This window comes from Eptesicus fuscus, chromosome 7 (assembly GCF_027574615.1).
Source record: "Eptesicus fuscus isolate TK198812 chromosome 7, DD_ASM_mEF_20220401, whole genome shotgun sequence".
Classification (NCBI taxonomy): Eukaryota; Metazoa; Chordata; class Mammalia; order Chiroptera; family Vespertilionidae; genus Eptesicus; species Eptesicus fuscus.
In genome coordinates, this window is record NC_072479.1 from 95,697,799 (window position 1) to 95,713,505 (window position 15,707).

The 15,707-nt window shown below is 45.5% G+C and overlaps 1 protein-coding gene across 2 annotated transcripts in view; it reads right to left on the bottom strand.

Moving 5' to 3' along the window:
* The window catches only part of APPL2 (adaptor protein, phosphotyrosine interacting with PH domain and leucine zipper 2), a 40,504-nt gene extending 37,326 nt beyond the window's left edge, over positions 1–3,178 (bottom strand). Inside the window, exon 1 of one of the 2 annotated variants that reach the window (XM_008144728.3) lies at positions 2,958–3,178. In XM_008144728.3, the coding sequence (XP_008142950.1) occupies positions 2,958–3,011 (54 nt within the window). In that variant the 5' untranslated portion in view covers positions 3,012–3,178. The remainder of the gene's footprint in view (positions 1–2,957) is intronic. The other variant, XM_054719436.1, reaches the window with a different exon arrangement.
* Between the last annotated feature and the right edge of the window lie 12,529 nt (positions 3,179–15,707).

The window sequence follows — 15,707 nt, forward strand, 5'->3', positions numbered from 1 at the left end:
TCACTGCATAATCTCAGAACTAAGTCTTTTCTCTCTCTGTGCTTCAGTTATGCCAACTGCAAAGGAAACAAACAAAAAGTTAAAACCAAACAGCAAGCAATAAATAGTGCTTTTGTCTGCACCTTATCTCAGAAGTGGACTATTTACACAAAAGAGAATAAGCCCCTGAAGAGGTCTGAGCTGCATCAGCTCAAAGCTGCATTTGTGTTCCTATCAGAGCAGTGTGCACACTGGCCTGGAACTGCTGCTTTCCTTATCTGTCTCGGGAACAGACTGTGAACCGGCGGAGGGCAGGCACACTCATCTCATTAGTCACTGCTCCCCAGCATCTAGCAGCGCCTGGCGAGAGGCAGAGGCTCACTAGCAAACAGCAATGGAGACAAGTATCTCAATGCCTAAAACTCTCCATGCCCTGTATCAGAAGTAACCAGAAATAATATGTGTATGCACATAAACCAGCCGTCTGAGACATCGTGCGGTACTAAAAAGGAGGACTGGAGGAGATGTGGTTAAGGCCCGGCAACTGCTATTCATCTCTTCCTGGGTCACTAGGTTCAAATACAAAAGCTTTTGTGTTCATTTAATGAATCCCGTGCAACCAGGTTACTGGAGCAACCCTCATAACTACTCAACATAAAACTAGAGGAAACAAACAATGGGTGGTTTCTTAGGATCTTTTCCTTTTAGTGAAACAGCGTTTTAGGTCACTGATGACAGAAAAGCCAGGTGTTAGGGAGCTGGGCTAATCTGAACAATACAGGCAGACTGCCTGGGTTCCGATCCTGACTCCGCCCCTTGATAGCGTAGACTCTTGAGCAAGTTATTTAACTTCTCTGCTCCTTGGTAATTTTAATAGGGCACCGACTTCAACAGACTGTTGGGAGGATGAAGAGAATGAATACAAGTAAAGCTAGGTAAGGCATTATTTGGAACGGTGGTTGGCACATAAAATGCATGTGTGATATAGGTGTTCGCTATTGTTTTTATTCTTTACACATAAAACAAAGGAGCTGGATTAGATTCCTTCCAGTTTCAAGTCTATGAGTTTCCTTGGGAGTAAAGCGGCACCGGGCACATGCCCCACACACGTGTTAAATAAATACGCGTTGATGATTATCAAAGACCTTCTTGAAAGTTAGCATCCATTCAACAACCTCACCAAGAAACCTAGTGGGGTGACACCCAAATCTCAAAAGCAATGACCAATTCCCTACATGACGAGGAACATTAAGCAGGAATGACAATGTCTCTAAGCCCCCTCTTCCACATACAAGCTCAGAGTTATAAACCATGCAGTTGCAATACAATGTTAAGCTTCTAAAGCCCCTTCAAGATCATCTGCTCCATGTCCCTCGTTCTGCAGATGAGAAAGCTGAGCCAGGATGGAGATAAGTGACTTGCTCAAATCACATGATAAGCTAGTGTTGGAGCCAGAATTAGGACCCAGGTCTCCTGTCTTGTTTGCCAGGCCTCTTTCTACTGACTCACAGCTGAGAAAATCCTGTAAACCACTCAGAAATAGTGGTTTGTGAGAGACAAAAATTCAGGTAACACATCGGTGAGGGCAACAGTTAGTGCAACCCCTCGAAACTGGCTCAGCCATCGCCATGCTCAGTTAGGAAGGCAATACATCCTGGCACCTCCGTTTCTCCAGCTTCAAAGCATATGGAAATCCTTGTTCAAAATGTTAGACAATCTACGCTATTGTCTTCGATCCCACACGCTATGTGTGAGGACGGACGAAATGACTTCTCCCAAGGGCTTTGGTCCCATCACATGCCAGACGTGTAGAGACTTCAAAGAGGCCTTTGAAAAGCCCATCAGTCCAGCAGATGCAAATTAAAAAAGACAAAATCACTGCTTGCTTACAATTCCTTACAAAGAAATGGGCACAAGGCAACCAAGCCCACACACAGCCCTTTTGATTACTTGTTCTGAACTGGAGAGATGCAGGGTGGCGGTAGGTAAGCCCAAAGGATCATCCCGGGACTACAATTCACTAAGAAGAAAAAGGAAAGGACCCAGAAAGAGGAGAGAAACTGTGCAAGGAAAAGAGGTTCATCTCATTCTAAGTTTTCAGGAGTCGGGACGCCAGGGAACAGACTTATTTCAATAACCAGGGATGCAGAAGCCGGGGAGCAGACAGGAAGCTGGGGACATGTTAATGGAGAACAAGAGTTCCCTGGGTGAAGGTGCACTGAAGCACGAACTAATGTCATTCTGCACTCATCTGCTAGGGCCTCGGCTAGGCGAACACACCCGCTTTCACCTGCAGAGCTCCAAGGACGGACTGGCATCTCGAGGGCGCTAATCAAGTTCTCCTGCGGGACAAATAGGGCTGCTATTGTTAATTTTCTCTCCACCAATGGGAAAGCAGTGCCAAAGGGAGGCCTGGCACCGCTGGGGGAGAGCCAGGCTCTGCCTCCCACTCTGGCCCTAAATCCGCCAGGTCCCATGACATCGGTAAGAGGAGCAGCGATGGTAATAACAGAGATGACTCCTCCCTGACAATGCATCAGGCACTGTCTTGAACAACTTTACAGGCATTTCCTGATTTACTTCTAACAAAGTCTAAGAGGCGGGTGTAATTATTATCCCTATTTTACAGATGACAAAACTGAGGCGCCAGGCGGTCAAGTTCTGTGCCCGCGGCACTCAGCTAGTGATTGGCGGAGCGCGAGTCCAGGCCGGGCGGCCTCCGTCTCAGCCGACTTTGGAAGGGGGTCAGGGCACAAAGGCTCGGGCCTCGGGGGGGGGGGAGGCTTGCCCCGGTCCTCCAGCTCAGCCAGGGGGACGCCCCCTCCAGGGACACCCGGGCTCAGGACGCAGGCCCGGGCCCGCCCCCCTCGCCCCCTCGGGGGCCCTGAGCACTCCCAGCCTCCACCCCGGGGCGGCCGGAGGGGCCTCCCCGGCCTCAGCCCTCGGGCGCGGGGGGCCGGGCGGCGGGCGGGCGGTACCTGGGGGCTGTCCTGCAAAGCCTCCTCCAACAGCAGCTTGTCCACGGCGGGCATGGTGCCGCGCGGCGGGGCTGGGGGCCGGCTGGAAGGACGGAGGGCAGGAGGCGCGGCCGCCGAGGCTGCTCCCGGCTCCGGAGACCAGGCGGACGCTCTGTGCCCGCGACCGCCCCGCGCGCGCCACGCCTGCACAGAGGCCGCCGCCGCCTCCCGCCCGGCGGCCCTCCTCCCAGCCCTCCCCTCCCCTCCCCTCCATGCCTCTCCCCGCTCCTCCCCTCCCGCGCCGAAAACAGGAAGTGTGGCGAGCGCCCGGCCGGACGCCGGAAGTGTGGCGGCCGCTTCTGCTGCGCCCGCGCCCTGCGGGAAGCCACAGACCCGCCGGCGGCCCCGCGGTCTCTCGAGCTCCTGGGGCGCCGATCTCCGCGGTTAGGGGCCCCTTACACTGCCCGTCAGGGCACGGAGAGCCCGAGAAGGGGACCCCCAGGGCGGAGAGATAAGGTCTCATCTGCTTGTGGCTGCCCAGAAAGCCTCTGAATCGGAGGAGCTGGGAGCGAACTGATTTTGCTGCTGTGACTCGCCACTTTTTTTTTTCTTTCTTATTTAACGGAAGGAAAACCCTCCGCTTGCACACTTTTTCTAGTTACATCTCAGTGCCCCCGAAACAGCTCTGAGGACAGAAAGGCCACCTAGTGTTCAGGAAACTGGAGGACTCAGTCATTTGTGATAACCAGACGGAATCATGTTGGGGAAACCACAGCAACCTGATTTGAGCACTGTGATTAGGTCTCATCCTCGCGGCTCATGTGTTGTCATTTTGAAAATTTTCATCATCAAGTTTTTAGAATTGGCATGTTTAGATAGTCTAGTTCAGGGCTGTCATTTATAAGTAAACTAGAGGCCCGATGCACGAAAATTCGTGCAAGAGTAGGCCTTCCTTCCCCCGGCTGCCGGCACCAGCTTTCCTCTGGCACCCAGGACCAAGCTGGCTTCCCTCCGCCCCGGCTTCATCAGGAAGGATGTCTGGAATGACGTCCGGTCTAATTAGCATATTACCCTTTTATTATTACAGATTTTTAAAAAGGGACCCAGAGAATGGAGTGATTTGGGCAGGGCCAAGCAGTTAATGAAAGCTAGAAGAGAAGGAAGGGAGAGAGCCAGCCAGGAGGGAAGACTGGCCAATGGAACTTGACTTTTTTTTTTCAACCAAAGCAAGGGTCTCAGAGTTTCTTCTTTAGGAGGCAGTAGGATTTGTCCAATAGGACACATGTCACCAAACTCAACAGGAAGACTATGATACAATTATACAAATTCTATATTCTGCAGAAACACCAAGGCATATTAAGGCACAACCCGATTTGCAAACACCTCTGAAAGTCTGATCACGTGCATCCTGATCACCTGAAAACCAAGGCCATTATCTCCAGTGGGCTCTAGCCAGCATCAGTCTTTCCTGAGCCACTGCATGGCCTCCATGGGGAAATCAGCCAGCATCCTATTCCCCACTATATTCTTTCTTCTTGTTGAGTAGAATAATGCTCACATCATGTACCTTCCATTTCCTGTATTTTCTGTCAAGTACCATTAAAATAATTTCACCTCATACACTCCTAGCTTTCTCCTGACTGAAATCCTTTTCCACAAGGTCAAACTCAAAACTCTTACTTCCCCCCATCCTGTCCCCAAAGATCACTCTCTCCTCTGCACAGCCATCACTTGGATTGTCATCCGACATGTCTTACCCAGTGGCACTTTTTCTATGTGTAGGTCTTACTCCCATTATAAACAAAGCCTCTGAGGAGCATAGTATGTCCCATTATTTTTATTCTGAATACAGAAACACACGGTAACAAATACTACATGTGTGCTGTTTGTGACACGCGCACCTCTTCCAGCTCTTCCAGTTGCTTAAGAGAAATTTCCCCCAATCTTCCAACTTGCTTTGTTCCTACCCTTCCATCCAGTTGGAAACAACAGTTATTAATTGCCTACCAGGTAAGCAATAGTGATCCTGATGCTGATGAGAACAGTACGATTGCACCAAGGGAAAGAAATGCAAACATTTTCACTTGAAAATAGATGTAAAAAGGAGACTATGCCCTCCAGAATCCTGGAAAGGTCTCAGAAGTCCCACTGGGAATCCCATTTTTCATGGGCCACCTCATCTAGGAGTTCAAGTTACTTTCCATCAAACACCAGTATTCAAAGCTGTTTAAACCATGTTTTGACACAATAGTATTACTTTTTTACATTTTATTACTACATTATGGGCTAAACAGCCTTAGCGGGATTTCTTGGCACTTAAGTTTTACTTGTAACATTGTTTTTTATGGGAAAATGCATCCCAAATTCAAAACAACTAAGTTACTAAAACTATCTCTGGGACTACAACACATTTTGGAAATTGTTCATTTAATTCATTCCATTCATTAACTCTTCCAATCATTCATAAATATAGACTGCTCAATGGTAAGCCCTGTGTCTCCTACTTATTTTACTGCCTTTATTATGACTCCTTTGAATTCTGAAGCCAAACATCTTCCTCTTCAACAGATTATCTGTGGAAAACAATGTAGGAGGAACTTTTATACATAAGCATGATACTTCTTAAAAAAGTTTCATTTGGAAATATCTGCTCCCCACCCTCCTTGCCCCTGTCAGTGTGGGTCAGTTGGTTGGAGCGTTGTCCCATACACTGAAAGGTTGCGGGTTCAAACCCAGTTGAGGCACATACGAAAAGGCAACTGATCAATGTTTCTCTTTCACATAGATGTTTCTCTCTCTCTCTCCCCCGCCCCCCCGCCCTTCCCCTCTCTTTAAAACCAATAAGTTGCCCTAGCTGATTTGGCTCAGTGGACTGAAAGTTGGTCTTCGGACTGAGCATGGAGTCCTGTGGGACTGAGCAGGTCACATGTCCATGAAACGGGTCCACTTTCCTACTTTCTAGAAGGTGAGTTCAAGCTACTTCAAATGAAATACCAGACCCTTTATAATGTGTGAGGCCTCGGCCTCATTTCTTTTCCTTCCTCAATGTACTCTTCCACTTTCTTTGCCCCCCTGAATTTTTCCTCCTGCAAGGATGAACCTCTTGTCATCGTCCCTCACACCATTCTCTTTGTCTGAAATGTCCGAGATCCTCTGCTCATCTTAAAGTTACAGTTCAAAGGCCGCCCCCTCTGTAAAGACGGCCTTGACTCCCCGGGGAGACTGAGAACCCCTTCTCCGATGTTGCCTGCAGCCCGGTGTAGCCTGCGTCACTGCATATTGTGTCACCATTGTTCATGTGCCTGCCTCCCCAACACTGTAAGCATTTTCAGGGGCAGGAACTATCCCTCTACTGTTTTACTATCATTTGCCAAGAATGGTCTGGCAAATGATAGACCTTGCTCAGTAAAATCCTTGTGAATTGAATGAAAGAATGAAGCAATGCCTGGCATACAGTAGGCTTTCATTAATTAATTAATTCTCTCAAAAAAATACCTACTGAGTGCCTACTATATAATGGGCTCTGGGTCATGTCTTTCCTTCCTGAAACAAATACTTAGTGTCTCCTGCATGTCAAGGCTTATGTTAGGAGCTAGGAACTCATTAGGAACAAGACAGGCAGGGTCCTTTCCTTCTAAGACCTTCCACTCTTCTTGGCTCTCAGCAAATGTCACTTACTTCCTCCTCCTTTCCCTGTGCCTCCCAAGAGGTAACTGAATCAGTCATACATATTTTAAGACTTTCTCTGCTACCACCTTCTGCTCAGGATTCTCTTTCTCTGCGCCATTCTCAGGTACCAAGAGATGGATGTTTGATCTTGCCAGAGTCATTTTGTTTTGTTTTGTTTTTTCAACCACTGCAGAGGTCAACATAGAATGAACACAAAACCAGCCCTTAGCCCCGGCTCCCGCTTGGGCCTTCTTATGAAATTATTCCAGAGATTATTGCACTGAGGCTCAAGAAAGCCACTAAATGCAGACTACTGTTTTCAATCTCTTCCCCCTCACCTAACTGTTTCTCCCACAAATTTGAGGTTTATTCCCTTGTAGCACAGACCCTATCTGGTAATCAAAGTCTCAGATGGAGCGTGGTTGGCTCCAGAGCTCAGCTCAGGCTAAGCAGAGAGAGAGAGAGCAGGCCGTTGTTTGCATGCTTGAGTTCTTGCTGACATAAGCCTCTTTCCACCCTCCCTTCTCTTATCCCTGACCTCCCTCGGCCTCATGTAATTTCTAAGTGTTCTTCGGTGGAGAAGAGTGTTACGAGGCTTCCTTTATAAAAGCACCCTTTACTCCTACAGAGCTGATTCTCTCCAACGTTCTCCCAGCTGAGATGAAATTCTTTATGCTTAATCATGGCTGAAAGGAGAAATATTTTGGAAAATCTGAGAAAAGTCACCTCAAAGACTATTCATGACTTAGAGAATGGAATTATGTTTTAGATGAAGAAGTTGCAAAAGGGTTATAGTATGAACTGAATTGTGTGCCCCCACTAACTTCACATGTTGAAGCCCAAACCCTCAATGTGCTGGTATGTGGAGATGGGCTTTTGGGAGGTCATTGGGATTCGAGGAGGTCTTGAGGATGGGAGCCTCAGGATGGGATTAGTGGCTTTATATAGAAAGAGAAGAAGAGAGGGAGATGATTCCCTCTCTAGCATGTGAGGACACAGTGAGAAGGCAGCCACCTGCAGCCAGGAAGAAGGTTTTCACCAGGAGCTGAATCAGCCCCCACTTTGATCTTGGACTTCCTAGCCTCCTGAGGTCCTAATTAACTTCCACATGGCTCTGTTAAGTGCCAGTCACTGTTGAATAATTTGGGTCCCCTGAAGATCCTACTATTGAACAGTGTGGGACCATTCAGGGCATATTAGAGTCTAGATGGACCAGATCAACTGCCTCAGCCGTTCACTGAACTTTATTAATTTAAACGATGGCCCCATCTGACCTCTGACACATTGGAAGGGGCAGTGGGTTGCTGGATCCAATGACCACTTAAACTCATTCCCAATCCATGAATTAGGCTTTCATGGATTTCTAATTCCTGAATAAAGTACTATTATGGAGGACTCAGCTCTTCATCACAGCATTTTGGCTCACTCTGTTTCCCTGGAAGGTGTTGGAGGGGTACCCAAGAGGATATGACCACTGGTTGACCTGAGAGCTGGACCCAGGCAAGCAGAGCCTCCTCACACCTCCACATCTTTAGAATATACACTCCCCCACCTTTCCCACAGTGGGAGCTGTTTCAAGGACACAGCCTGAGAGAGCAAGGTGTTAAGACCATCTAGATCAGTGGTTCTCAACCTTTCTAATGCCGCGACTCTTTAATACAGTTTGTCATGTTGTGGTGACCACCAACCATAAAATTATTTTCATTGCTACTTCATAACTGTAATTTTGCTACTATTAATGAATCGTAATGTAAATATCTGGGTTTTCCGATGGTCTTAGACGACCCAGATATTTACATTACAATTCATTAACAGTAGCAAAATTACAGTTATGAAGTAGCAATGAAAATAATTTTATGGTTGGGGGTCACCACAACATGAGGAACTGTATTAAAGGGTCGCGGCATTAGAAAGGTTGAGAACCACTGCTCTAGATGATGTACATGACGGAATACAGTGAAGGCCTCTGTATAAACGTTAAGGTTCTGGCCAGTGAGTGTGGAGATCTTCTCCTCTTGCTACCACCCAAGACAAGCTTGCCAGTAAGTTCCCTTGCTTATTAAATTTCCCCCTGCCAACCTGGAGCAGTCTGCCTCTTTCTTTGGTTTTTCCTTGCACTCCATGCATGGGGGCCAGTGAAACCAAAGGAAGGTAGCTGAAGGTTTAAACAAGGCAGATGGGATTGTCCCTCTATGGCTTAGAATTGTTCTATAGTAACTTTGCCTATAAAATACGATGTTTTAGAATACTTGGGATAGAATGATAATAATAATAATACCAATACCAATACCAGACAGTAACAGCTTCCATAAATGGAGGCCTAATATATGTCAGCTGTTAAACTAGATGCCAAATATATATATAACTCCTATATAATAAAAGGCTAATATGCGAATTGTCCCCTCAGAAGTTTGGCTGACCAGGCGTTGGACAGACTGGGAGTTCGACTGCTTGCTATGATGTGCGCTGACCACCAGGGGGTGGCACGGAATGAAGGAAGGCCCCAGCCGGCCGCCGGCAGCTGGGGGAAAGAAGGCCCCAATCAGCCCTGATTGCTGGCCAGGCCTAGGGACCCGTGCACAAGGCCACTAATATATATATATATATATATATATATATATATATATATATATATATATATATATATATATATATATATATATATATATATATGTATATTTATACACACACACACATATATATATATATATATACACACATACACACACACACATACACACACACCTCTATATTATAAAAGGCCTGTGGCCATAACGCTGTAACAACCAATGACTGGACGGGAACCATGGGAGACTGGGTGGGTGGCTGTGGTGTCCGGAGTGAAGCAGCCTGGGCCCTGGGTGGGTGCCTGGTGGTGGCTGGAGCGAAGCAGCCCAGGTCTCTGGTGCCTGGCGGTGGCCAGAGCAAAGCAGCCCCAGTTCCGGGTGCCAGAGGGAAGCCGGTGCCAGCCGCCGGGGGAAGGAAGGCCTACCCTTGCATGAATCTTTGTGCATCGGGTCTCCAGTATATACATATTTGAGGTCTTACAACAATCAGGCGAGCTATGTAGCATTGTTCCTGTCTTATGAGTTAGGAAGCGGAGGCTCACATAGCTAGTTTGGACACAGAACTGAGATTTGGATTCAGATCTGTCTGACTCCAATGCATATACTTTGTTCACTGCAACTGCACTGGCCTCTGTACCAAAAATGCGATTCCATACCTGGATCCTGCTTTCAGGGATGCTATATAATTGAGTCAATGTTTGATGTTAGAAAAGTACCATCCTGCTGGCCGGGTGGAACTAGGTCGTGAAGCAGGACTCCTCTTGCAAAGATTCCTTTGATCTAGCATTTGAGGAACAGGGTGTGTTTCCCATATCGTTGAATTGTCATTTTGTTGTTAAGAGAAAACGTTTTTGAGCCGAGTCAGAAAATCTTGGAACAAAAGAGCCTTCATTCTTGTGTGTGTGTGTGTGTGTGTGTGTGTGTGTGTGTGTTTTAAACAGAATAGACTGGACATAACTAATTCTATCTTTGGCATGTCAAGGCCAGTTTTTATAAGCACGGATTGTGATTGTCTAACATAGTGTCTCTCCTGGGGCCATTGCAGGCTACTTATAAGGAGCTTTTGCCTCTATATTAACTGGCATGATCTACTTTTGTGATTTTTGTTTGTTGTTTCTGTTTCTTCTGTCTTTCTCCTTCCTCTTAGGCAGTCAGCTATGACTTTTCCTAGATACCTCCCTATCCCCCCAATTTTCAATATATATATATATATATATATATATATATATATATATATACACTACTATTCTTTGAAAACCATCTTGAGTATATTGAATTAGGAAGTTTGTTTTTCAAAAAATTTCAATCAACCATAGTAGGGTGTGTGGCTGCCCCCAGACTCTCCACAAGGGCAATGTGCATGGGCTTCTGATGGTGCTTATTTCTTACCATTGTTTCCTCTGCTTTCTTCTGGGTTGGTGACTATGCTTTAGGACTCAGCCTGTGGGAGTTGGCCTTTGATCAAGATGGCATTACTTATGCCACAACAATGGATGCTTTTACTTCCAAGTAAGAGGGAGCCTTGCTCAAACTGGCTCAAACAATGAGGAAATGTGTCATCTCAAACAACACTAAGTCCAGAGATAGGGCAGGCTGCTGGGTTGCTTGATTTAATGGCTCAACAGCGCTATCAGGGACCCAGATCTTTCCATCCTGTGGTTCTGCCGTGAACATTAGAAAAGCCATGGCAGCAATTGGGGCAACAACTGAGGGTAATGAGAGAATCCGTGCTGCAAACATAAAACGTAAGTCCTTCCCTTTAATATGATTGGCCAGTTTAAGCAACAAGCCCACCTTTGGACCAATAAGTGCTGTGATTGGTCTAGATCAGGGGTCAGCAAATATTTTCTGGAAAGAACCAGGTAATAAATATTTTAGTTTTGTGAGCCATACAGTCTCCGTAACTCACCTCCGAGGTTGCACCACAGAAGCAGCCACAGGAAATGCTGGGTGTGGTTGTTTTCAAATACACATTATTTATAAAACAGGTGGTAGGCCCATGGGCGAACCTCTGCCCTAGACCCGTGGTCGGCAAACTGCGGCTCGCGAGCCACATGCGGTTCTTTGGCCCCTTGAGTGTGGCTCTTCCACAATTTACCACAGCCTGGGTGAGTCTATTTTGAAGAAGTGGCGTTAGAAGAAGTTTAAGTTTAAAATATTTGGCTCTCAAAAGAAATTTCAATCATTGTACTGTTGATATTTGACTCTGTTGACTAATGAGTTTGCCGACCATTGCCCTAGACTATCAAGAATCCACCCCTGAACCTGGTCATGAAACAACATCTCCAGTCGTGGGGTAGGAGTGGACACATGTGAAGAACTGGGAAATGAGTTATGTTTAGGGAGGAAGGGGCCTGGGCACTACTAGCAGACAATGGTTCTTTGCTTTGTTCTTTGGAGGACTGGAGTTTGAAACCACTACCTTTTCCACTACAGTGAAAAACAAAGAGAAGTACTGTGCATGCTGCTCGACTATATGAATATAAATTTGACATAGCTTACCATTAAGCTGGTCACTTTAAGAACCACTCTCTTCTTTGCCTCTTCTTTCCTTACCCCTGAGGCTCTAGCCTTAGAGGGAAGCACATTTCCTGGAAGGTGACAGGCCCTCCTGAGCCTTGCACTCGCTCTTCCCTTTCTTAGGAACAAGATCTCTCCTCCTTGTCACCCCTTCTCTTGGATAAGTCCTAGTCATCCTCAAAACTCTGCTCCATCATCTCCAAGACCTTCCGTGAGATGGATGCTTCTCATTTAGGGTCCACTCAGCCCTGTACATACCTCCATTAGGGCACGTGGCACCCTGTACTGTGAAGATCTGTTTACAGGTGGGTCTCCCCCCCCCCGCCCCGCCCCTGACTGCACCATCCTGGGGGCTCTCATTCCACTGTGCGTCCCAATCCCGGCTAGCACAGCCCACGCTCATGGCAGTGCCTCCATACTTATTTCATGAATGAATGAGTGTCAGTGCCTTGGGGAAATGAATGGAAATGAATTACTCTTTCAGGATGTTTGGGGTGTTATCATTGAGGTCAGAGTAGCAAAATGTATAAATCTTGTTGTTGTTTTTTAATTTTCTGAGTACCTTTCTTGTTAAATATAAATTTCAAGTGTTTGAGCTTCTGGTCTTTATATAGAAATCTGATTTTCTGGTTGCCAAGTGCCGGTGTCATTATGTCTGACTTTGGACTTCAGTGCCACAGTGTGACTGTGCAGTGAGACCCCACTCAGTCCCATATCCACACCTCCCCCCGCCAACTTTCTCATGAAGACATGAGTCTCTCTGGCCTCTGGCTCTTTATGGAGAGTCCAGCACAGGAGGACCTTCCTCTTCGGTTTTCTCCGGCTCTCCCCCTAGGAGTACTTGGTCTTGCCGATAGAATCCCATTCCTGGATAACTTGGCGTTTGCAGAATGGAGCTTAATGGATTTGCAAGTAAAGCTCTCTGGTGGGCAGACGAAGGGTCTCTCCTGCAGCCCCTCCCGCAGCAAGTACCTTGGAGTGGTTAATGCATGGGCTTAGAGGGAAGACGCCTTGTCTTGGCTATTGGCTGGCTGTTTACTTAGCTTCTCTAATCGACAGCTACCTCACTGATAAGGTGGAGATAATAAAAGTCCCTATACCATAAGGTTTTTATGAGGATTAAATAAAATAATGCATATAAAGTATAGCATAGTGTCTGGTATACAGCAAGCACCCGATAACAAAAGCTACTAATTGATGCCCAAAATGCGTGTGCTTGTGTGCATACATAATTGATGATATTGACACATTTAATTTTCCAGTCTGTAGATTCCAGGTATGACTCATCTAAACCTCTGGGGGAAGATTGTTGTTTTTTTCTTTAATATGAGAAATTACAAAACACACCAACCAGGAATAGCAAAATGCAATACAGTATCAGGACTAGGTTTAGCTGTAACAGCCACTTCAACTAATCATGGTTAAACAACATAGAAGTTTCTCTTTTACATAGAAGTCCAGAATTTGTAGCCTAGGGTTGGTATGGTGGTTACTCTAGGGTTACTCTATGAGGGCCTCATTTAGTCAACAGATAAAAATGTACACTTTTAAAGTGTATAACTTGATGATTTGCTATGTACATACATTGTGAAGTGATTACCACCGTCAAGTGAAAACATTCATCACCTTGCATAGTCATCTTTCTTTGCATGTCAGAACACATGAGATCTACTGGCTTAGCAAGGTTCAATTATACACTGCATTGTTATTACTTGTAGCCACCATGCTGTACCTTACATCCTCAGAACTTGTTCATCTCACAATTGAAAGCTTGTCCATTTGATACATATATCCCCATTTCCCTCACCTCTCACCTCTTGGCAACCACTCTTCTACTCTGTTTCTATGAATATGGTTTATTTTATTTTTTAGGTTCCACATAGAAGTGATACCACGCAGTATTTGTCTTTCTCTATCTGGTTTACTTCATTTGGCACCATGCCCTCCAGGTTCATCCACATTATTGCAAATCGCATAATTTCATTCTTTTTTTTTTTTTTTGGCCAAGTAATATTTTATTATATATCACATAACATGTATCATATATCTATATCTATACCACATTTTATTTATCCATTGATGGACATTTAGGCAGTTTCTCTCTCCATCTTGATGTTCCACTGTTCTTAACTTCCCTAGGTCACTACTTCATGGCCTCAGAGGGCTGCTCAGCTCCAGCCCTCAAATCTATATCCCAGGCAGTAAGAAATAGAAAGCGCCAAAGAAAAAATTAGTATGGTACATATCAGCTCTCTTTGAAGGAGAATTCCTGGAAGCTGCCACATGACACTCCCATTGGCTAAAACTGAGTCACATGGCCTTACCTAGCTGTAAAGGAGGCTGAAAAACTCATTTTCTATTCTGCATTGCCACATGCCCAGCCAAAAATCAGGAGTTCTCTTACAGTGGAAGAAAGGGGAAATGAATACTGACAACAGTCTCTGTCACAAATACCCATCCATTTCTCCCCATGATATTCATACTCAGAGACCTCAAGTAAGGTCCCTAACACTTCACTGTATTATTTTTAGTTCAATAAATAGGGCCCAGCATTATGCGTGGCACTGACACACATGCCAGAAATCTAGGCACTGGGGATATATAAAAAAAAAAAAAAAAAAGGAATGGTTTCTTCCTCAATAAAAATAATACAATGTGTTATATGCTGTACCAGTGGGTTACAAAGTCTTATTAGACATGGAAGAAGGAATGAGTAAACCTTCTAGAAAAGAGGGTATAGGCATGGTCTGAGGAATTCTCACTGAAAACAACTTGCTTAGGATCTTGGCAGATAAAGAGAAACTTCTTAGAAGTGAACAGACACAAGCCAAAAACAACTGCTGGGAGTATTCTCAGCTGAAGGCAAGAGATTGTTGGCACAAATAAGTGGATTCAAGCAAAGAATTAGGGGGAAATGAGGGAGGGAGAGCCCCAAGGAACCAGAAGGAAAGAATAGAATGCAATAGCTTTTCCTTACTTTCAATGATGAAACTTGGCTAGACTTAAAGAATTGATTTAGTCCAATGATTTACCCCTGAAACACTGGTTACTTTTCGTGCTGAAGAACAAATCTTGCATAATGTGAATGGGACAAAGAGCCCCTTTTTTTAGGGATAGATTTTTAGAGATAGATACATTGAACAAATTAGCTGATATGTAAACCTATTTTCGCCTCCTCTTGTATTTATTAGCTCTTGGAGTAATGAGACCAGGCAAACTGCCCTCTTATTGAGTGCATAATAAGGGGTACTTTGATCTGGGAGTGTAATGTATTGCCAACCACACCGGGAGAGAAAAGACCCGTTTGTGTGTCAGATCAGCACCCCATTATGAGTATACAACACAAACGGAATCTCGAGTGTTATTCCCAGAGTTTTAAGCACCTTTTGAAAAAGACCTGGCAGGTGACTTCAGAGAGCTCTCTGCCCTCGGTCTGTGGAGTAGTCCTATGTGCAAGCCCCAACTCAAGCCTTTCAGCCGCTGGGGGTGTGGTCCTCCGCCCCTTGGCAGGAGACTTGAGGAGGCAGGAGGGTTGCAGGTTTCCAAGGCAACCCTTTATCTCAAGACTCCTGAAAGACCTCCGTGTTCTCTTCTCAGCTTGCGGCCCTGTGTCACCCATTCCTAAATAACCAACTCTGTCAGTCCCTGGAAGAGGAATGCTGTCCAAAGAGAAAATCATCACTGTTTCACAAAACCTCTAACAGGAAGCAAATGTAAACTCTTGGTTTACTTGTGTGTTTGTTTTCCAAATGGAAAAAGAAATATCTTTTTAAAAAAGTACCCTTTATGCAAAAGGTACTGACATTTTACAGGTTTTTCTTTAGTTTTTTGGTCAATGTTATTTTTTGTTAATAACATCACTAAGCTATTATTGACATGCTGAGTAAAGTCCTGTTGCATTTAAAATTGTCTTTGTATTTCAAAAAAGGTGGCTGTAGATCCTGGCCTGGTAACTCAGCTGGTTTGCGCGTTGTCCTGGTATGTCAAGGTTGCAAGTTCAATCCACAGCCAGGGC